This window comes from Rissa tridactyla, chromosome 8 (genome assembly GCF_028500815.1).
Source record: "Rissa tridactyla isolate bRisTri1 chromosome 8, bRisTri1.patW.cur.20221130, whole genome shotgun sequence".
NCBI lineage: Eukaryota > Metazoa > Chordata > Aves > Charadriiformes > Laridae > Rissa > Rissa tridactyla.
In genome coordinates, this window is record NC_071473.1 from 53,303,084 (window position 1) to 53,326,705 (window position 23,622).

Below are 23,622 nucleotides of genomic sequence, written 5' to 3' on the forward strand. Positions count from 1 at the left end.
TCCTAGCTACTTTTTGCTTTAGACTCCAAGATATTCATGCTGAAGGGTTCAGCCATTTCTACAAATGAGGTTACAGAAAACTATAAACAAAGTTGTTCTGTGGAGAAAAGAGAAAAGCTGAGGTTGTTTAAGTTTTGCCACACTGGCCAAGAGCGTGCCCTTTGATACACCTATGAAAATCCAGCCAAATTTAGCCAAATTATAAGTCTCTAAAAAAACTATGGCTTGCATATAATCAGTGAGTCTTTGCTGGAGTCTGGCAGCTCCAAGGGTGGAAGCACGCTGCAAAAAGCCAGGGATTCTCATAACTAAGGGAGAGGTCTATGTTTTTCGTGTGATTGGTGAAAAGTTTGATGCTGAATGTAATGAGAGGTCCAATCCTGTACTCTTTGACAGCCGAGATACGAGATGTCAACAGCTGCTCGAGCCTTGTGAGGGTTCACGTGTGGTTCCTCTGGGTCTAATCTGGCATCTGCTGCTGAGGCAAACGTGCCCTCACTCCAATGCAGGTACTTGCAAAAACAAGTTTAATAACCTACCAGGCATCTGATGCTACTTTTAGAAAAAAAAATAAATCAGATTATCCTAAAATTATAGGAAAAGTGCAAGTAATGCAGTATTTTGATTTTAGCAATAATCTCAAAAATAGTATCTTCTTCATCCTGTTTGATTCTTCCATTAGCTGTGTGTAGCTAAAATATACGGAAAGAGGAGAACCATGGAAGAATGAAGAGATCAAGAAATGTGAATTAGAAATTTGTATCCTTTGTTTCACAGCATGGGCATGTCCTTTTATCCATAAGCATGAAAAATGCTTAATAATTCACATGGTCTTGATTCAAGGGAGAACCACGGATATTCAAACAATTCCTTTGCCTCTCATTCACAGTTTTCTAGGAATACCGTCCGGTGAACCATGCCAGTTCTGACATGGTTCAGCATGACAAGGGTGACAAGATCTTTGTCTCCTTAATGGAGTTCCCCCTGACCTGGGTGCCATGGCACGAAAAGAGGTTATCCCGGGTATCATGCAGGCAAAGGAGACACATTGAAGGCATCCAGGTTGCTGGAGCAAGGAAAGCTCATCAGCCTAGAGTTAGGATGAGACTGTGAACCTACTGGACCACGATTTCTGGAAGAGGCTCCAGCACGCTTGCCTGCTGCCCGGAATCAGTCTGCATGGGAAAGCACAGCAGAACCTTGGTAATGTTCAGGTGTACGGCAAGAACAGGGTGAATACTCTGAGGTCTACTGTGGCGGGTGAACTATTAACATCCTAACAGGCTGGTTCTCTTACAGGTAATTATGTGATTGTATAAAGGCCATGACTTATAAATTGCCATGGACCGCTGGACAACTGGTTAAAAAAAAAGCCATGCCATCTGCTTTTATGGTTCCATCAATCACAAACGGTTTGACTGCAGCTTTCCTACACTGTCTTTTACATTGTGATAAATCATGTCTATTGTTTTTCCTATATCATGAACTTCTGTTGTAACATCATACTCCCGCGGTGGTTTTGTTTCAGGAGAAACAAGATGTGCTGAGGTGCCCTTGTGCCCAGACCCCAAATAACTCTTTCTAGCGAAGGGTAAGAAAACTCCAGAGTACCCAAAAGCTCTGCAGGGAGAAGTTTCTGGCTTTGTCTCCCATTTTCTCTCTCTGGGGTCAGCAGGAGCAGCAAACCGAGCTCCTCGGGTCCTTCCATCGGCTTCCAGTGCCTGACCCACTCCTTCCCAGGGCCGTCTCTCTCCCACGGGGGATGCCTCTGCCTCTCCCCCTGCTCGGCATTGCTGCCCGGGTGGGCTGAGTTACCTCTACCCGCCATCATTCACCTTCCATATCACTTTACAAGACTTTACTGATCTGGCTTCTGCCCCACTCCTGGCATGAGTTTTCAGGCATTTTTTACACTTGCTTCAAAATTTCAGCCCTGCAATGATGATAGTTTGAAGCCTACGAGTTTGTTTGCTTCCTTACACCATTGCTTAGTTAGAATTCGGTATAAAATTAGCTGACCTGGAAGGAGACTGCACCAATAATGCTGTGCTATAGCTGTGCTGCTAGCATCAGGCTTTTTCACTGCCGAGCCGTACAGCTGGGCACAATGCTCACTTTGAAACCCCACACCACACACGTGATGGCTTTCATTAAAAATATTATCTGGTGATGATGGTGCTATGGAAAGAACGCTCTCATCGGCACACTTACAGACCCGGGCTGGGGAGGGAGGAGACCAAGGCATTTTTTCCATTTTCACGACTGGTTGTAATCTAGAGAGGAATGACTGATTAGGCGGGCAGAGGCTGCACTGACTGTGAGATAAAACTTGGAGTTTAGAGTCTTACAGGCGCTAGGATGTGACACACGTGAAAATGGGCACATATAAGGAGTACAGACTTAAGAACAGGTTTATACAAATGCTCTCCCCGTCAGCAATTATTGATGGATATTCAAGGGACAATTATTTCCGACGTATAACACAGTTTGTAATCTGTATACAAGGAAACAAGGTTTAAAGAAGCAGTTTCCAGATGCATTAATCAATTGCTACTTGAAATACTCCATGACAAAGCAAAGAATAAGAGATGCTACCCTTGGCTTAATCCTAACATGTCACTATGTTCAACACACGACTCTCGCGAGCGAGCAAAGATCAAACTTATTGAGAAAGCAAGAACTGCAGCCAAAACTAACACAAAGATGTAACTTCCAGAGAAAACATTTAAAAATATAAAGAGAGGGATGGGAAACTAAACATGAAAATGAACATGGGGGAATTAAGCCCTTCAGACTTAGCCTGTGTATAGCTTACAAAATCAAAATGAAGGCAAATAGAAGAGGAGTCAGATGAGAAAGTAAAAACAAAGCACATAAATGGGGAGATAGGAGAAGACTGCAGCAAAGCAAAAAGTAGTAGCCTCATGCAGACTTCCATTTTCTCTATTTTTAATCTGCATTTATACCAAAAGATTAAATTTAGTCTTTGCTTTGGGTTAGGAATTGAGTGAATGAGAGCCACAAAGAGTTTCTCGGTTCCTTTCTTGGTGTGTGGCTGAGAAAATCTCTGCCTTTATGGGGGTTACTGGATGCAGAGACTGGTTATGACCAGTTAGTGAAAGGGCTACGGACTGGGAGAGAGCATCCGGCAGAAAGTACGAGGCTGACGAACAAACATTCTGGCTAACTCAAAGCCTACATTGTATTGCTTGCAGGCGTGAAGATTAGTACCATAACAGAAGGGACACTTTGAAGGAGATTTTCCAAAGGTCAGACCATGCCTTTTCGACATGTGATGCTCCTGATTTGCCAGGAGAACGCGGGGACTTGCTACAAAGCGAAGCAGGCGCAGCAGCCCAGGGGTACCGCAGGAGAGACCTCTGCGTTCACACGGATCTGCACCTGTACATAGAGTTAGATTGCAGTTTTTAAAATATATTTTAAATATTTATGTAAGGTAACTTTAGAAGATATATCAATAATTCCATGGTCTCTACAGAGGGATACACGCAGTTAATAAACCATGTTGAATCATATGCTACAGAAATAGTGCTTTTCTTTGGTGCCATCACATGTGCCAGCTATTCTGGAGACATCTCACTTGTTCTGTTTTCCAGCATTGCCATATACTGACCTACTCGGCATCCACGGATGCTGCTGTCAAAAGCATGTTTACTCCCACCATGGCGCTGGGGTTTATATCTGACATATGTTCCTCTCCTTCCCATACTCCAGCACTTAAACTCCAGATTCATTCTTTTCTTGCTCTTTAAAAAAAAAAAAAAGAGACATATTTCTGGTGTGGCCTCATTTTTGTAAATCTTAACAGCTACATTATTTATGCCCGAACACTGTTAGCACAGCAGAGGCTTCATCTCTTCTCTTTGCATCTTACCGGTCCTTTCCCCCTCCAGCCCGCAGCTCATTTACACGCCACTTCTGCGGATGCCATAACCCTACAGCACCAAGCCAGGACAATCCTCCTCTTCTCCAAGGCTTATTCTAAAGCAAGAGGAGACAGATTTAATCCACAACTGTGTCAGCTTGAAATCTAAGAGTGTCAAAGGCCAGCCTGGTTTGAGAGGGCGATAAACATCAGGTTGTCTGAATTGGCAGTTTTAACTGATGAGTTGTGACTCCAAAGATCATACGATCTGATATTTATTATATGGTTTTTTATATTTCCTATTCTTTTTTCCCCTATGACATTTTGGAGGGGGATGTTTCCTATTTTTCTTTAAATATTTGGACGTGGGCAAGTGAGCGTGTGTACAACTGATTTAGAAATGGCACCACAGACGGTTTCCTCGGTCGCAATCCTGCATCGGGTCTGCTTTCCACATCACCTCCGTAAATCCAGCAGGCGATGAAGCTGCAGGCTGGAAGGAAGGGTTGCGAACTGGTGCTGTCTGGGGAGGCAGCGGTGTAAGCACGAAACATATGGGAACTCCAGGAGGAGCCCAGGTTTGCCTCCGGGGCTGTACAGTAAATGAGTTCAGATTGTACACGAAAATGTTAAACCTGTTCAGTCGGTTCTCTCGCCATGAGCAGGATCCCGGGGCTTTGGAACCAGAAGGACAATTGCCTCATTCATTTCCTGAGGTTAGTTTGTCGAAAAAAAAGAAAAAAAAAAAAAGAAAAAAAGACAGACTACTTGTAGCATTCACCTCGTGATTTCATGATGGGGCGCATGAATTGGGTGTCTTCGATAGCTGGAAATCCAGTGGTGTTGCTAATGTGCAGCCGGCTACTGACTGCGCTCCAGCTGTGGCCTTGGTTTGATAATTTTTGTACATAACAAAGTTTACAGAGATGGAGATTTCTTTTCAAACGTGCAGCTAAGGTCAGAAATAAAATTTAAAAAATACGGGCAGTTTAGCCAAGATATTTGAAAGCCATTTGGCTTTTCACTATAATTTAAAACCTTTGCGTCCTACACTAGTGAATCTAATAAAAACCCCATAAAATGTAATACAAAAATGCCTAGTGCGAAGAGCGAATTTGGCTCAGTTTTGCCTCTCTTTCTCTTGGGCCCGGGGAAAATACTCCGACAGAAGTCCAAAAAAGCTTCAGCATGATGGAAAGAAAATTCCTTGTCTTTCGGGTAGCAAATGCTACTTCAGCAATGGAAATACAAGATACCGATTATGGCAGTTTTGAGAGGCGTCGTTTTGGTTTAGATTGCTTTTGCTAAACCAGAAGTCAGGAAAACTGAAAAAAAATATATTATGTTAGACCCATAAATCACCTAAATGAACCAAAGCCAAGGATAAACTGATACGGCTTTTGCATAGTAAGAATAAAATTTAATTTATTAAAACCAAATGAAAGGGAGTTTTGATGACATCCCTTAAAAGAGCAACAGCGGGTAAAAGCCTGACCCTGAGAGACACCAGCGGATGCTGCCCGGCCATAGCCCTCCCCCTCGGGAGAAGAGTTTTGGGTCTGACCTGGCTTCCGCCTCCGACAAAGTGGGATGGGGGATCGCGGCTGGCACCCAGCACCTGCGAGAAGGCCAAAAATCAGAGAGAAACCACATTTCAAGGGAATAGAACATGATTCTAGAAAATAATATGTCCTTGTATTAATTCTCAGATGACTTGTTAACTCAAGGAATTTACTGCTATGGGACATGGGTGACTCTGGTAGGACTCTGTTAAAATTAACTAGTGAAGTGGGTATCGGAGCCATATAGTCACTGCAGGTCACATTTATTTAAAAATTATATACACCTGCGGGGTTATGACAAAACATAAAATGTTAATTAACGAAGAGTAAATCTAGAGGGAATGTATTTTGTATGTGCCTAGTATTTGGCTTCTTGGGCTCACTGATTGCTGGAACCGCTGCCAGGTGCTGCACAAAGAGCCTCCTGCTTTCATTTGGCAAATTCTATTCACCTGTATGAGTTTTTCTAATACAACTCAATGCAAGGCTTCTAACGAGGTGTGTGATGAGAATTATAGAATCAATCGTAGAATCATAGAATCCCAGGTTGGAAGGGACCTCAATGACCATCTGGTCCAACCTTAAAGAAGGGAAGGTGTAAGGCGTGAGGAAGATGAGGGATTGAGAAAGATGCTGCTAGGTATAACCTGGTGGAGGGGGAAGAAGGTTCCACAGCCCCCTGGGTTATGAGCAGAAGTTGTGGAAAGGGGTTTCTCTGCCCTTAAAGTGGCTTTGTTCCCACCCCAACATACCATCTCTTGAAGCCAGGGGTGTTGGCTCGTTATCTGTTCCCCACGCCGCCCTTCCCAGGAGGACAGATGTCACTTAGCATGCCATCCAGTGGGTTATATTTTGCCTGCCTTCCTTTCATTTATTTATTTTCCACTCTTGTTGCACAACAAACATTTCCTCATGGCTCCGACACCAGCATGAGCTGCCTGGGGATGGGCGGCTTTGCGCTCCCAGGTGGCGAGAGGAGGCAGGAAATCTGGTTTAAAAATAAATGATTAAAAAAAAAAAAAAAAGAAGAAAAGTGGGCTGACTTTTTAGGACTACAAATCATAGAGTCCCAGGTTGGAAGGGACCTCAAGGACCACGTGGTCAAACCTTAAAGGAAGGAAGGTGTTAAGGTGTGAGGAAGATGACGGATTGAGAAAGATGCTGCCATGTACGACCTGGCGGAGGGGGAAGAAGCTTCCAGGGCTGACTGGGTTATGAGCAGGGGTTGTGGAAAGGGGTTTCTCTGCCCATAAAGTGGCTTTTTTCCCACCCCAGCGCGTCTTCTCTTGAAGGGGATGCTTTCCCAGGGGGTCTCGGCTTGTTATCTGTTCCCCACGCCGCCCTTCACCAGGAGGACGGATGTCACTTAGCGTGCCATCGAGTGGCTTCGCCATCGCCTGCCTTCCTCCGATTCATTTATTTTCTTTCCATCCCTCTTCCCACGCCAAAAACATTTCCTGGCGGCTTTTGCCACGGGCAACGCTCTGGGGATGGGCGGCTTCGCGCTCGCCGGTTGCCAGAGGGGGCAGGAACTCTGGTTGAAAAAGAAATGATTTTTAAAAAAAAAAAAAAAAAAAGAAAAAAGAAAAGCGGGCTGACTTTTTTTTTTTAGGGCTACAAACACCGCCGCTGCTCGGGGTGGGTCTTCTGTGCGTGCCCCCCACCACCGGGGCCGGGACCCCCCCCCCCTCCCCGCTCCCTCCCCTCCCGCCCCGGTCGGGGCGGGAGGGGAGGGAGCGGGGAGGGGGGGGGGGGTCCCGGCCCGGCCCCGCGTTGCCCCCGCCCGGCGGCGACTCCGATCCCGGCCCCGCCGCTCCCGCTCCTCCTCCAGCTCCGCACTTTGTGTCTCTCCCGCCGCCGCTCTCAGTCAGCGGCGGGGCCGCGGCGCGCAGTGTCCCCGCAGCGGCCACCGCCGTTGTGTGTGTGCGTGTATGTGCGCGTCTCCCACCACACGCCCGGGTCTCTTCATGGCGGTCGCCCCCCAGCCCTAACCGGCCCCTCGGGGCCGGGGAGGGGAGGGGAAAGGCGGTGCGGGAAGTTGGCCGGAGGCGGTGCCCGCCGTTCTCCCGCCGCGGCAGCATGGCGCGGAGCGGCGGGAGGCAGGAGGCCGCCGCCGCCACCACCACCACCGTCACCACCGCCGCCGCCCGGGGCCGCCGCCCGCGGGGCCGGGGGCCGCTCGGCCTCCTCTGCCTGGCCTTGGTTTGCGGGCTGGGAGCCGCCGAGGCGGAGTTCTCCATCCTGGACGAGGCGCAAGTTCTGGCCACCCAGATGAGGAAACTCGCCACCGAGGAGCTGGGGGTCGTCACCATGCAGGTACGGCCCGGCCCAGCCCGCGCCTCGCCTGGTTTTCCTTCCTTCCCTCCTTCCTTCCTTCCTTCCTTCCTCCACACGCTCTTCCCGATTCCTGTTTTGCCCTTTCTTTCTTCATTCCGGTCTGTCTTGCCTTCCCCCTCCGCGGCTCTTTTCTTCTTTGCAAACTTTCCCTCCCCCTTGCAGGGGCCGCACGGCTCTTCCCGGCCGGGCTCCCCTCAGCTACCGGCCCCGGCTCCCCTCAGCTACCGGCCCCGGCTCCCCTCAGTCCCCCCCGGCTCCCCTCAGCTACCGGCCCCGGCTCCCCTCAGTCCCCCCCGGCTCCCCTCAGCTACCGGCCCCGGCTCCCCTCAGTGCCCCCCGGCTCCCCTCAGTCCCCCCCGGCTCCCCTCATCCCCAGGCGGTTCCGCGGCAGGAGCGAGCGGGGCGGGCTGTGTGTGTGGGGGGAGAACGGAGGAACTCCTGTTTTATTTGTAATTTACACAATAGCAACGGGCAGAAGACGCCCCGACCCAAGTCCCGGAGGCCGGTTTTCGCAGAGGGGTCCGAGGCCGGCCCTGGGGCGGCCGTCGGGCTCGCGGCTGGGCGCTAACCCGCCTCCGCCCGAGCATCCCTCTGCCCGCTGGCAGGAGCTGAAATGAGTCGAGTCCTGCCCGAAAACGCACAGATCGGGGTAAACAAATGCTTCCCGTGCGTTTGGGCAAGTTTATTCAGACGCTGTAATTCAATGTCGGGATTTGGGTGAAGGTGGGTGATGAGGAGTCATTTGCATCTCGGGCGTCGAGGCTGCATCTTAAGGGGGTGTTTCGTGTAGGGACCGGTCGGGCTTGCGGGGTGTGCTGGTCCCTGCGGTACAGCTCTCGGCCACCGACCCTGCCTCGGGGGGGAAAGCGAAATCAGATCCACAGCGGCTTTCAGGGGAAGGTATGGTCAGTAGCAAATGCAGTTTTAAAAGCCTCCCAGATTGAAAAGGAGACACTTTCATAGGATCAGCAGGGGTCTCTACCCAAATGGCCTTTTATCTTCCCTAAACTGGCTTCATTCTCTCACCTCTGAAACATCATTGTGTTGGCCGGCCTCCTAGGGCTGCGTTTTGTCCGGGAAAACACTGAGCTGTCTCTTGTCCTTGATGCTAAGAAGACGGGGATTTAAATGACTTCACTTAACGAGGTAGATTATTGATGTACTGAATTCAAGGAAGTCACTTTTTTTCCTATGCCGTGCATACGCATGTATGTATTTCCCCTCAAAAGATAGGAGCATAATCCTGTGAGGGGTGCAGTCTCTGGTTAATGCAAATAATAACTGTATTGCTAAATCTGTTTCTGGTGTTAAAAAAAAAATTAATACAATCATCTCAACGCGTATTGTCTTTGAAAAAGGAGTTCATAAAAATATACATGGTTACCTTGCTGTGAAACACCAGCTAACTGTAGGATGAGCCAGGTTTTCTTTCCAAGAATTGTACAGATGATACGGACTCGGGAACAATCTGAATGCCGGTGCACAAGGATGCAAATAACATTAAAACTGTGTTTACTGTTAGTTGGATATTTAAGGCCCCAAAGTAATTTAATGCGGTGAAACTGGCAGTTAAACTCTGAAAACCCTTTTCATACTGAGCTCTATTTTTATATGCTTAATATTTTGGCTGCCTTAACTCCCATCAAGCTAATGCGCAGCTTGTCCTTTGCTCTCCCCTGTAACATTATTACAGCTGTTTAAGATTAAAAACTGGTGGGAACGAACCTCCCCTGATTTTCGAAGCTTCTTTGCTGACCTCCTACAGTAGAACAAAAAAAATGTTATGACATGTGTCACTGCAGCCCGTCCTTCTCACTCGGTTTTAGGGCAGAATTTTCCTAAGCTTGCTCAGGTGGGGCCGAGTGTAGCTGGAGCAGAATTACCCTTTTCTCCGCTTGTGTGGGGCTGTCGGCGAGCGGTGGTGGGCTGGCGGGCACCCGGTGCCTGACGGTGGGTTGCCTGTGCCGCAGGACCGTGGGCGCAGCGGGGATGCTCGGGGCGATGCAGGCAGGTGCTCGCCGTGGCGAGGCTGTGCCCGGCCAGAAAGGAGGGGTGGAGGATTTCGGAAGAACATCGACAGCGCTTTTGGGCTTTAATTCGATATAAATCTAAAGGTGTTGTCCTGTGTTTAGAGGGCGATGTGGAGGCAGGCCTATTGAGAGGAAGTTGCGGTCGCGGGAGGAAGGTTTAATATCCAACCATTTGAGAGCTGCGGTTTTGCTTAAGTTTCATCAATTGTAGAGGAGGAAGCGGCAGGATTTTACGCTTCCCTTGCGCGCTCCCTTCGTGCTTTGGTCCCTGCCAGTTGTGTGTCCCACGTCTGCACATCCTGGTAACAGGCAGGAGGTGGTGTCACCAGCCGCTGCAGTGGGACGCGATTGTGGGAGAGGGCTTTGGCGGAAGGGTAGGTCTGAGCTGGGAGTGGGGAGGAAGCATCCAATGAGTGAAGGAGCAGGTGGAAATGCTTAAATAGAGTGAAGGTGAGAGGTTGGTTTGGGTGTGTTTGAGTCTGGAAAAGAGGAAATTGTAGACCGAGCCTCCATAAAGGCAGGAAGGGAGGATGAGGTGGAGCCTCCAGAGCGGACAGTAGAGGAGCAATGGAAGAGGTAAGAGGAGAACCGTGACGTTTCTGAGCCTTAAATGTCTGTGTAACAAATATGAAAGTTTTGAGATAGAAAATAGATAGAAAATTTAATTTCTGCTGGAGCAGCCATCAAGTGCTATAAACGAGATCCATCTCCTCTGTGCAGTACCGACTTCCTGAAATACGTTCTTCTTCTACCAGTATTTCACGTAATTAGTCCAACAGCAATAAGGATTTAGTGTTTCTAGTCCAATCGCATTATTTTGCATTGCTGAGAGGAATGAGGTGCATGTACATCTGCATTGTAATAAAGGCTGGAGCTACAGGAGGAAATGAGAGATTTCTGATGCCAGCATCAATCTGACAGTTGTTTTTGGCACTCACACCACAGATTTCTATTTATAGACACTTGCATGAGTGCATCAGTGCACTATCTGACCATTACCTTTAAGTAATGCTTTGTTTTCTCGCCTGTGTAAGTGCTCCTTTTCCATATATAAATTTATTCCTTGAATGATACTGCATGGAGCAGCTGAGGATAACGTATCCTAGGTGAGAACTGCTAAGATGCATCATTCGCTGGATGTATCGAACAGCAGTTTAACAATTTCGTACTTAAGTTTCAAATTAAAATGTACACATTTGTATCATACGAGGTATTAACTTAGTGAGAACACGTGTTGTGGGCTGCAGTGCAGAAGGGTATACGGGCATCTGTGTGTTACCTTCCTGGGCGTTATTCCTCCAGGAGTGGTTAAATATAGGAAGTTCATCGATTGTCTGACTTCTCTATTGCACCAATTAATTAACGTTCCCACTCCGTTTGACAGTTCTGCCAAACCCACAGTTAATGACATTGCAGTATCTTAATATCGCATGTATTTCCTTTTATGCGTCGGGGTATGGGGTGGTGTGTGCGTGTGCATGCTGGCACTTTTTTTTTTTTCCCTGATCAATTCTTCCCAAAGTTCATCAGTGCTTCTTCAAAATAAACCAGGAACAGCCGCACCGTCATCTCTTACTGTTCCCTCTCCTTCCCGCGGGACGGAGGGTGCCACGCTGTGACAGCGGCGGGGATGCTGTCCCTGCAGCAGATGCAGGGACTGTACCCACTGTCACCTGTAACCGTTATCTTGGGGTTTTGTTAGTTAGGGCGCATGTTGACAGTGTCCATATTGTTACCGGGAGCAGGTTTTGGCAGCAGGCTGCATCCTTGGAAGAGGACGTGCAATCACATCTCCGCTTGCCAGTCTGAGCAGCCGTATTACTTGTCATTACTCAGTAGACTTCATCTTAAACAGCCGAATGTCAAACTGGAGCTTGGTGAATGAGCAGCTCGCGTGACAGTCCTGTAATATATTCTCCTGGGCAGAGCTGACACTCAGCAGTAATTAAAAGCTAAGCGACCCTTTATACTAAAATTATAACTAAATTGGCAGTTGTGCGTCATCTGGTCTGCTGGTGGAGTTTCACCATCTTTGTTACCTGGCTCGTTTGATCCTGGTTTGTCTGACGTTGTTGAAATTACAGAGTAGGTCGTTGGTTGAAAAAACTGAAATTCTTTGGTTGGGAGGTGAGGGCAGGAAAAGAATAAATCGGAACTTTTGTGAGCATTTTGTTTGCTTTTGGCAAGGTTTAACCCTCTAAATCTGCATGGGGCGTCCAAGGTGAGGACTATTTTCTGATAGTGTGGGGCAAGGTAACATCTCCGCCTCCAAAATGGGGCTACAATACTTGCAGTGAGAGTTGAAAGGATTAAGCGACGCTTTGAAGATGAAAAGCATTAAGTGCGTCTATAACTTTCAAAATGCATGTTGCTGTTCCTAGCCAGATAGTAACAAAAGTTACAGGCCCAGAGGGCCTTGAATATTTTTGAAGGCAGCTCTGCCGTCTTAATCCTTTACACTTACTCCGTGAAAGAAGCACAGCCCTTTCTCATTGTCTCTTACTGATCTTGCAAGTTGGAAGAAAAAAAAGTGCATTTTGACTCTGAAAACAGCAGTTTGCTGTTCATTTTTTTCCTGTGTGGGTGGGTTTTTTTTTTCTTTATATTAATACTTGCTTAGTTCATGTAGTGATGTGTAAAATAATAAACAGCATAGTACAAGCTTCTCCAGGTTGATTGGCAAGCATATTACTTATCCATTTTACTGATAACTTGTCTGGCCGTATGTTTTTCAAGAAGAAGAGATTGTGCGCAGACCAGAATGACACGGAGATGGGTAGGCGTCCCTGGGTTTATATGAGGAGGATGCTCTGACACCGTTGTTTTGAAAAATCCACGTTCTTTGAAGATTTCTGGGTGATGGCAATGAGTTGCAGTCACCGGAACTGTCCATTTATTTAATCTCTTTGAAAATGAACACTGACTGAATATGTTGGGTTTTTTCTAATGGGATGGTCTTCTGGCTAATGACAGTGGATTTACGACTTAGAAGAGAGAAATCCCATTTTGAGCAGTACTGCAAACCAGTTCAGATACCAGAACTGTAATTCTCCATCTCTGAAATTGGGGGTTTCACACATTTCCCCACTTCCTGTGGCTGTTTACAAATAAGTCTGTCGGTGATTGTGAGGTACTTGCGCAGCAAGTGATGTAGACCACCGCAAGTCCTCCAGCGCTGGGTCTGAAACCTGGACCTCTGCGGACCCTCAACCAAATGACAGCACAGAAAACTGCTTCCCTTTTTCTTTTTTTTCCCTTTCATTTTCACATTATTTCTAGCTTGTGAAGCTGAAATACAATAGAAAAATGTAAGTAAGGAAGGCTGATAAATGTTTGACTATATTTTTTTTTTCTTTTTTTAAAAAAAAAATTATTATGTGGCAGTAGTGCGCACTTTAGTAATAATTACAGAGTAGAAACCAACAGAGTAAAACCTCATCTGTTTTACATGATTATGTCTTGGTTTGAATCCAGTTACAGCAGCCTTTTTCAAGCCTGTCTGAAAGCCCAAGACTGCTGCTGTTTTTCATCCTGTTCCACACGGATTCTTTTTTTTTTTTTTGGCATGAAACATTTCAAAAAGATAGAGGTCCTGGTGGAAGGGCGGTGAAAATGGCTGCGCGTAGGAGACCGAATCTGAATTTTTAATTAGGCTTTGAGTTGTTTCTTCAAAGTGTCGGGACATCGTTAGTGATGTAAGTCTTGTTGCATTAGCGAAGACTGACGTTTCACTTCAAACGCGGAGAATGCAGCTGTCCTGTGCAGATAAAAGTTGCCGAGCGTGGTGCAGCAAGGTGGGTTGCTAGATAATTAGCTGTCCCCTGCGCTGCTGCGACGAAGGACCGTGCCAGTCGTGGTGGGGACCGGAGGGGTTATTAGCAGCCAGAAATCCACGTACAGCGTAAAGCGACTGGGAATCTCTGAGCTGTGGCAGGGCTGATAACATGTATGTTAAGAAGGCGCAAAAGTAAATACAGCGTGTGTTAGCCCACTTCTTTTCTCGGCTTAATTGGGCAGAGGAGGAACGGTTAGTGCCTGGTGATCTGAATTTAGCAGAGAAGCTGCTCTGCTACTGGTAGCTTGCCCAGGCACCGGTGAGAAAAAATGTAATGCTTATTGTCAAATAAAATCAAGTGCTTCACCTTCTTTCAGACAGAAAGGCAAGATGTGTTTGAGAATGGAAGGAAATGGGGAAATATTAAAAGATACTTCTGCTTTGTGTGGTTACCAGTTATTATTTTATGTCTGTGGATAAAAGGAAGTGTTAAGTATTAATGCATTCTTTTTTGTTTAACAGTTAGTGTTTTCTGTTCATCAGTTATTGGTGAATAATTGACAAAGAGATCGTAGAATCACAGAATGGTTTGGGTTGGAAGGGACCTTAAAGACCATCTAGTTCCACCCCCTTCCGTGGGCAGGAACACCTCCCACCAGACCAGCTTGCTCAAAGGCTCATCAAATCCCCAAATGGTTGGAGCCTTGTCATGTGTGGAAGCGCCCAGCTATAAGGAATTATCCCCAATTTCTGTATGTCCTTTGTCAGGACGCTGCATAGTTTGAACTGCTCAGGGCCGGGGTGTGGGGCTACCTGAGCGCGAGCCTGGCTCTCCGTGAAGCCTGTTGATGGCAACGTTTCACAGGTCAGAGCTTGGGGGGGGCTTTGCCGGGGACTTCATTTTCTGTATGTGGATACTATAGCTTAAAAATTGAAATTTCAAGTAACTTATTTGATGCCTCAGCCTTTGTTTTGTCTGTCAAAAATTCTGCGGAGGTTTTGACTAATGGCTGTACTACCTCTTGTCGTACTGTAAGCTTAATGCAGAACAAAGTACGGAGAGGCTGCATTCTGCAGTCATCACTTTCATGTAGTTTATTGTTGTTCATTAACGCTGCGTGTTAATGAAATCTGAAAGGGTATCCTTGTACTCTCTTTCCCATGGAAAAGAGAGTTTAATGACAGTGATACTTAACCCGGTGTCTGTTGTGAAAGCATGTCTTTTCTAATATAAAATAGAATGCATGCTAGGTCATTGCTTCAGTCTTGCATTATGTGTGTTCTTCCCTGGTACAGATTTCCGTATGATACTGTATGTCTAATTTAGCAGAGAGAAGCTGAATTGACTTTTGAAATAATCACAGTGGCATCAGTCAATAATACTCATTTCCAATCCCATGAAAAATCTTAATGGAGTCACTTTTATCAACTGCCTGGAAGGTCTCTGTAGAGTCTCCCAAGTGATTTTGCGAAAGTATATTTGCACAATTACAATCATTAGTACAAACAAACTATTACATCTCCCTTTACCAGCTTCTCAGCCAGAAGCAGCTGATAAAACCAGCTTTTTCGCTAGTGCCGTTTCCCTTTGAGCACATGGAATTGCTCAGCTTTGACTATGTGATTTGAAGCTGCAACCATTCTACTAGTAGAGCAGAAAAGCTGTAGCAGCTTTTTGAGAAAAGCTGTAATTTTACGTCTGGCATTTCTGCGGAGCTCTCTAGCCAGTGCTTGCTTTCCGGTTTTGGCCATCTTTTGCACATACTCCTGCGATGCAATAGGAATTTTCAGCTATACTTACAATCGTCACAGGTGGGAATGAGGCCAGGGAAAAAGGCTTTAAAATAGACACATCTGGAAGTTGCCATAAAGGTTTCTAGAAGCTGGAGTGCCTTAAACAGAATTTCTTGTGCGTTCATCCTGGTAGGGTTACGAGAGTATTTTTGTGCCATTTTTTTGTGGATTTCAGACCAGGTTGTGTCCAAAGGTGAGTTCAGTTGATGATGATGATATGATGGTACCACACCAAAGGGCTGGGGTGCTCCCACGACCTCCCCGTCTCTGCTTCACTCCCTCCTTCTGTTGCTTTCACCAAAGGAAGTATTAGAAATATTTCCTCTTGGGCCACATTTTTGCCTCAGAAGTAATATCGGACAAAGCCTGGGGATGAGGCAGAGGGGAGAAGGGACAGACTCCCAGAAATAACTACAGTGGGAGCCTGTTTGCCTGGAGCAAGTCCAGGCTCTGAGCGAAGGCTGGAAAGGGCTCACCAGTGCTTGGGAAGATTCCACAGAGAGCCGGGAGGGCTCTTTGCCTTTTATTTGTTGGAAAATAAAGGAACCCCAAGTTGTGGCTGTCAGGAGATTTTATCATGGCAGACTTTCCTTTTGTGTGAGAGTAGCATTTGGTACTAAAATGACTGGCAAGTTAGCAAAATAACTTGGTTTTAACCAAATAAGCAGCGGTCTTCACCAGTTCTTTCCCAGAAGCCGTGTTAGCACAAGAAAGATCAGGTTTGTGATCCCTACACGCTCATGATCGTTTCATCTCCTTCCACCTTACCGTGTGGTGGCAGTTGGGTGTGAAAACCAGTCAAATAGTGCTACAGCCGCAAGGAGAGGTGTGCAGCATCCGGATGATGGCATGGCCCGCAGTGATGGCAGAGCTGCTCCTGGACAAGCACCATTCCATGTCTGCTGCGTATCAGGTCGTGTCCTGCGGCATGGGATGGTTCAGCTGCTGATGCCTCATCCCAAACCTGGCTGCTGCTTTGGGAACAGGAGAAAGCCCAAGTCCCTGGCAGAGACCTGTTGTCTTTGACTTGCACTAGTACTATTTTGCCTTGAAACAGCACAGAAGAGAAAAAACAGTGTGTGATGCTTTTCAGGGTGAAGTAGATGGTGAGATGTTGTGTGTGTTGGCAAGCATCAGGTGAGGAGCGCTTTTTGGGAATACTCTACAACAGCCGCCTTGGTATGGCTATGGAGGCGTGCGTTTTGTGGGAGCAAAATTAAGTTTGCCTGAAGTGTTTTATTTTAGTGGTAGCCCATCCATTGCAAATCAACAGATGGGCAAATGCTGGTGGAAGATTGGTACAGAAGAATGTAGTTTTCAGGGTATTTTTGTTGTTTTGTTCACGGTCAGTGAACTAGCCCGTTATTTTCCCTTGTCTTTTTCTGAATCAGAAGTCATATGGGATTTCTGACTTTTGATTTTGGAGACCTAAATACCATTTGGAGGAAAAGAAAGAAGCGGGATCTCTCATCGTTGCAGGGAGTGTAAAACGGAGGAGGAAAGGCCACTTCAACTCAGTGGATCCTAAATTGCAGTTTGGTGTTTTGTTAGCGGTGGAGGCTGGAGCGGGTGCGTGTCTGCAGGTTCAGCTCCCAGTTGACAACAGCTGGCACGGTCAAGCCCTCGTGGACTGGTGTATTCGAGAGAGGCCAAACCAGCATTTTAGAGTCAGAATATTTGTGTGGTATGAAAGGCATACGAACGGTAAAACAAAAGGATATTTAATTTGATGACAATACATTTAACAATTGTAACAATGAAAGAATATTTAATTTAAATATGCTACAACTGCGGTCTAGGTAGTTAGACTTCCTTGGGCATGTTGTTTCCCCTAAGAATCGTGTGTAATGTGAATTTCTTAGTTGTCTTTCACATATTTTGCTAGTGGCTATCCAGGACTTTTGTGGGATTTATTCCCTTGGTCTGGTTTGGTGGAGTTCAGCTACAGAAAACATTTTGCAGGGAAAACTGTACTTTCTGGTGCAGGCAGGAAGACGGGAATAAGCACGGAGGATGGCTAGTTCGTCACATTATCCAGCAGTGGTCAGGCATCTGCTTTTAAACTGAAAGTTTCAAAGTCTTCAATCTGTTTGATTAAAATCAGAAAATGTTATTCCTGGATACACAGTCTCTTGTGTCTTTCTTAAAGATAATGATTTTTTTGGAAAGTAGTTAATATTCAAATATATTTCAGGAGGAGGATGAAAATCGCAAACTTTTCAAACTTTTTTAGCTGTAGGTTGGCTTCACCAATCTCAAGTTCTCAAATATAAAGCTAGCGTCACGTTGCTGTTGTGTTTTATGTGGCCCTAGATGATGTTGGTAGCTGCTCGGAGGGATGTGCTTGATAGTCTTGAAGTTGTTAAAAATTAGCTGAAGATGCAGCTGTTCTTGGCAGAGGTACCCATCCTGCGCAGAGCTCGCTGCAGGACTGTGGGTTTGTATTCCAAAAGTTGTGTTAGTTTTTTAACATTTTAGATACCAACATACTGATGATACTGTATTTCCATTAAAACTACTGGATGCAAAGCCAAAATTAAAATAACCCCAACATAAACATAATGGTAGATAGCTAGCTTAATAGAAATGGGTAGTCATTTATTTCTGTTTGGTAAAAAATTGAATCTAATGAATTTTAAAATACCTATTCACCATGATGTCACGTAAATGTGATTTTACCTCCCCCTTCGTATTTATGTATTTATTCAGTAAGTTGTTGACTCTAAGTCTAGAAATACATTTAAAAAAATATGTTCTGGTAATTGCAACCTCAGACTTTCAAACGCCGCGTTTTCATATATGTCCAAGAATAGAAAGTCAGCCTCTAAAAATAAATGAAACCCAGCATGCACCGCCATGGTTTTCAGTGTCTGAAATAGAGGATTTCTCTTCGAGGAGCAGAGGTGCAGCAGCTATTTTGAGAAGGGAAGAAGACTTGGAGTCAGGATGAAATGAATGCAGACCTGCTATGCGAAGGCTCGTTTGAAAAGTAAGACCTGCTGAGTGTGCTCTCTGCGCGTCGAGTGTGTCATCTGGATGATTTATTACAGCCTGAAAATTCATGCTAAAGGGGAAGAGAAAAAATAAGTAGCTAGAAAGGGATAATACAGTCATTAAAAATGTTAGTAGGGAAGTACATTTTTTTGGGATTCCTTAGAAATGCAGTGAAAGCTGTTGTCTGCTCTGAGCCAAGTTAGACAAGAGCTGCGTTGCTAGATGAGCATATAGTGTAGGTCAGGCTAATTCCAGGCTCTTACCTGTTTTTTATTAATCCACACCTTGGTGCAGCTTTGATACAGAAAAATGTTATTGTGTGTTCAAGGCCTTTGCCCGCAAACCTTGACCCATCGGGAGGCGTAGGGCATTCCCATGAAGTTGTACTTGAGGCTCTCTGATGCAGACCGAAGGTGCAGCAGAGCTGGGTTTCTGCTGCCTTCCAGCATCGCTCTGCCATTTCCTGACCTCTTGTTTGCTTGTTTTTGTTGTTCCCTGTCTCCTTGCTTTCCAGAACCACCAGTGCACTGGAAGCAATTTCCCCGCCCCTGGGCATCAGATGAGCACTGAGCCCTCCTCGGCGCGACCGTGGGGCTGAGGTGGTCACTTCGCAGCTCTGGTATGGCAGAGGGACGCACCTCTCCAGTCAGTGCAAGAAATAACACGATTGTAACAGATTCCCTGAAATTTTGCACTTGATGAAAGATATCCCTGAGGGACTGGCAGGGAGCTGGAAGGATGCCTAGCGCTGTGAATGTGTAGACCTGAAGGTCTGCAGAGCACCGTCTGCATGACAAAACCCAGCAGTTTTGCAACCATCCGCTCTCGCTCTGTGTCCACAACCAGGAGCTGGACTGGGTTTCTGCCGCTGCTGCTAGGAGACATTTCCTTTTAATACCGAAAACAGATTCACGGCCTTTTTGGGATTCTTGCGCTTGAAATAAGGTTAGAGGCAATGTTAGCATCGAGCTCCAGGTCTGACTGCCTGCATGTCCAAAAATATATTTAAAATATTAAAACCTTGCTGTAGCAAGTCTGTGGTGAGCTGCAGATCCTGCAAAGGCCGGTATGCGAAGCTGGCCTACAGCCATACCCACGCTGGTGAAGATTGTCAACTTGTGGCCTTGCTTTGATGCAGAAAGAAAAAAGGCGGATTCTTTTTTTTTTTTTTTTTTTTTTTTTTTTTGCCTTTTCGGTGGACAGACAATAACTTGCTTTCTCACAGGGCTGGCAGGAACTTTATGTCTACCTGACTTAGTTATTCAAAATCTTGGGAGATGCTCAGCCCCTGTGGGCAAAGGAAAGGAAGGAAAAAGATGTAGAAAGGTGTATAACGGAGAAAGCAGAGAGAGTGGCTGTTTACTGCTTTGGTTTTGATGAGAGCAGGAGCAAATGCTCAGGAATGGCAGCTCACCAGCTCATCCTGACGCCACGACGAAAGAGCACGATCTGATCGAATTTTATTTATATATTTAACTTTCCCGTTGCCAGCCCGCCAGAGCGGAGACGCTGCTGTCCCCCGAGCACCGTGTTTGGTGCAGGTACGCTGTCAGGGCTTGAATCGTCCTTTCCGTTTTATCCCTGAACGGTGCTGGGTGCGCAGCGGTCATGCTCCGAGGTGCCTGTGTGTCACCAAATAAAGAAATGAAAGCCTTAAACCGCACAAAGTACACCTTCATCTGTCGTTGCGGGTACCAGCCCTATTTGAGTATTACTGCAGAGGAGTTGTGAAGCATTCCCAGCTACTCATTTTAAACCCCAGTTTTCTAGTAATAGACTTAAAAATCTTATTGTGTAGTTGAGTTAGTGACTGAGTCTTCACTTTATAATCTCTTTATAAAAATGTATGCACATTAACAGGACGTATTTAATAGACACACTGCCTAGATGAAAGGGGGCTTTGTGGAAGGAGGCTTTTGTGCGTTTCTGGATCTCTCAGCAATTCCTGCGGAGCTTCCCAAGTCTGGCTGACACTGAGCGGCAGAGGAAAAGACCTTCTCGCTTTCAGCTTGAATGGAGAATAATGGGGAGCGAGATGGGAGTGGGGGAGGGACCCCCGCTCCCCGACGCGGGGGCCATTGGTACGGGCACTCACCAGCGGAGCATTTAACACGTTTAGTTCTTCCTACCCCCAGCTGGGGCTTTGCATTTGCAATGAGCTCTCTGCTACCCTGGCAGCACAAGTGGGTCTGCGGCAACAATAGCGGCTCCCCAGCCCGGTGAAATTGAGACAACTTTTCTCAGCCCAGGTAGTCCCTTTAATTCTGGTTTGGTCCACGGATCAGATTTGTCTGTAATGGCCACTTACCAGAATAGCATTTGATTTATTTTTATTTTCTTTTTTTTTTAAATTGAGATCTGATGCTATCTTTCATCTTTCATTTAATCCCTCAGCTGGATTTTGGTATTTTTTTTTTCTATCTGTGGTGCACCACAGATTCTTGGCGAGAAAAAGGTTTTCTTTCTCAAAAAACAAGGCTGCAAGGTCAGGGATATGTTCAGTTTGACCTGGCAAATGTCTTCGTGACAACAAGAATCTAGCGGACATCTAATTAAGTTTCCACTAGCAAAATGAACTAAACTTCAACAAAAAAAAATCTTGAAGTTCTCTGACGAAGACATTTCCTTTTGCAGTTGCTGCTAATTCACGTGCTCTGGAGGGTTACAAGCAGAGAAAGCTTCGCTTTAGTCCCATTGCAAGGACCCCAGAAAATGCATTCCAGTTCGGAACCATCTGAGTGAAGATCCACAGAGAAGATTATTTAAGTGGGGGGGGGGGGGGGGGGGGCAAAAAAATAAGCACCACACACACTTTTAATTAGGATAATAAAGCTGGCCAGATGTGATGGGGTTTCTAATTTGGTCAGATGGTCTGTCCCCAGAGGGAAAGGCGGTAGGTGTGCTCTGTGTATTATTTCTTGCCGGTCGCTGTGCGAGTGCTGCTCATGTATTTCTAACAAAACAGCCAGATGAGGAAGAGCCGGGGGCTGCTGGTGTTTGGGTACCTCCAGACAGATCTGTGTTGACAGCAGTAACTCTTGCAGTGTCCCTCACCTCTGCTTCTTGCCTTGCACCCCAGCCGCCTGTCTTCATCCAATTCCTCCTATTTGCCGATGGTTTTTCAGCTGTGGTCACAGCTGCAGACTCCATCATGTCAAGAAAGAGCAGAAGTAGGTCTGTGTGTGGTGTGAGCGTCTGCAGGTTCCCCCAAAGGGTAAAGCAGTTGGTTGTGCGGTGGCTGAGAGCGAAAGCTGAGAGCTGCGGACTGGGATACACCCCGGCACCTTCAAAGAGGTCTGTAGGTATTAAACTGGAGTATGTCGCAAGAGGAACAGGCACGGCCAAAGTTAAAGTGAATCAGGGGTGAAAGGCAGTGGGCTGGGCTTGCTCCGTGTTCCTGTAAGACTTCAAAGCACTTCTTGTCTCAGGATAAACCGAGATATTATGCGTTGATACCATTGTTCTGATTGAGAATTTAATCTTAGGAATTGAAAAAAGCTTTTTTGAGACAAATCATTCAACACCTTTTTGCCAGCAGCCCCAGCATGAGCACGTAGCTTTTCTGTGTGATGAAACCAAATGAGCAACCAACCTGTTAATTTTTGAAGGAAGGCATAATCCCTTTCCAGGTGTGTTTGTATGTGGATGCATTCCAGGTACTGCGCCCTTTCCTCAAGCTCCCCTTACCATAGAAAAGCTCTATAAGTGATACATGTATATTATAAGTGATATCTTTGATTTAATGCCCCCTCTAAGTGGGGGCTCTCTGTCTTTCCCTGTTACCCCCGCCATTTAACTCCGTGTTTGAGGAAGTGCATTACATGGATATGGATATGTGTGCAGCCTTATGGTCTCCCTCTTTTTTCATCAAAACAGAAGAAAATACGGCAAAGGACTAAGGTATTCTTAAGTCATTGAGTGATTTCTTTTTTTTTCCATTTCCTTTATTTATCCCCCATTTTAAGCATAAAAGCTCACCAATTCATGAGCTTTCCATGTATTTTTTTCATTAGATAGAATGAACCTGAGAGCCTGTGGTCGTAGCGTGTTAATTTAAAAAAGAAAGGAGGACTTGTGTCCTGCGGGGTTCAGAAACTGGAGATGGCAGCACCGGTTGCTGGAATCAGAAATTAGCCATTTCTTCAGTAATGTGGATATAAATAAATTGGCAGTTTTCTACCATGGGCTGTCCCTGCTCCAAATTTCTCCTGATTACAGTTCCTCAAAACCATGCTGTTATTAAAATGATCAGTGGGATTGAGACTGATCTTGTAGGTTAAGAACGGTATGTTGCAAGGTGGTGTGAAAGTTTTAAGTTTAGAACTTGTGGGAATTAAGTCATTTCGGATTAATATTGGCAGGAAGTTATGTCAGGAGCACGGAGCGCGGGTTTCCAAGCTATCACCCAAGTAATCTGCTTTATTTTAGTGCATTGCATGCGGGTTCAGGGTAACGGTTCATGTTAATATCTTGCTAGTTGGAGATGAATAAACAAAAATATATGCTGCATCACTGCAAATCTCACCTTTCACTAGGCTTTCCCTGGGCTTGGGCTGGTTGCACAAATGTGATGTTATCTGTAACCTCAAGCAGTTGGTTGAAATTTGTCATCTTTGTGAATTTGGTGTCTTTCGTAAGGCTTTTTGTGGCTTTACCAGTCAAGCGCAACTCTTTTGTAAGAATGAAATTCAGCAAGCTTTGAACTGTTTTTGCAAAAGCAAGAGGTAATTGAGATTGTTAGTTTCTAAAAGGAGGTATTTGGAGTAGATAAAGCACCTGAAACTTCTGCGGTTTGATAGCAAACCCCTATATAATGATCTAATGGTTTTCTATCCTACTGGCTTAGTGAAATTCTTAGAGAAACACACACAGTGTATGCTGTACGGTAGTACTGTGAACTATAAAAAAGCATACAAATTCTGAAAGCTAGAGATATTTTCTCTTTTTTAAAATCATTTATTTCATTGCATATTCGCTGCAGATGTTGTGTTCTTCACATTTGATCTTCAGTTTCTTTGCGGGAGAGTTAGTTGAACGTTGAATTGAAAATCAGGTTCCTAGTTTGTCAGATGAAGATTTCTCATGAAGAATAACTTATTTATTTTTTTTATAACTACTGCATGCTTTGCAGACTGGGATAATAAGTATTCATTATTTTTTTTTTTTTTAATCAGAAAAAACCCAGTATTATTGTCATTACTATTTTATTTTTGGTGACTAAAAACTGCAACAGGAAATGACCCG

General features: G+C 45.6%; 1 protein-coding gene across 1 annotated transcript in view; it reads left to right on the top strand.

Annotated features, from left to right (window-relative positions):
• Nucleotides 1-3,277: 3,277 nt before the first annotated feature.
• CACHD1 (cache domain containing 1) overlaps nt 3,278-23,622 on the top strand; it is a 117,296-nt gene continuing 96,951 nt past the window's right edge. Inside the window, exons 1-2 of the mRNA XM_054212023.1 lie at nt 3,278-3,362; nt 7,280-7,764. Of these exons, the coding sequence (XP_054067998.1) occupies nt 3,278-3,362; nt 7,280-7,764 (570 nt within the window). The remainder of the gene's footprint in view (nt 3,363-7,279; nt 7,765-23,622) is intronic.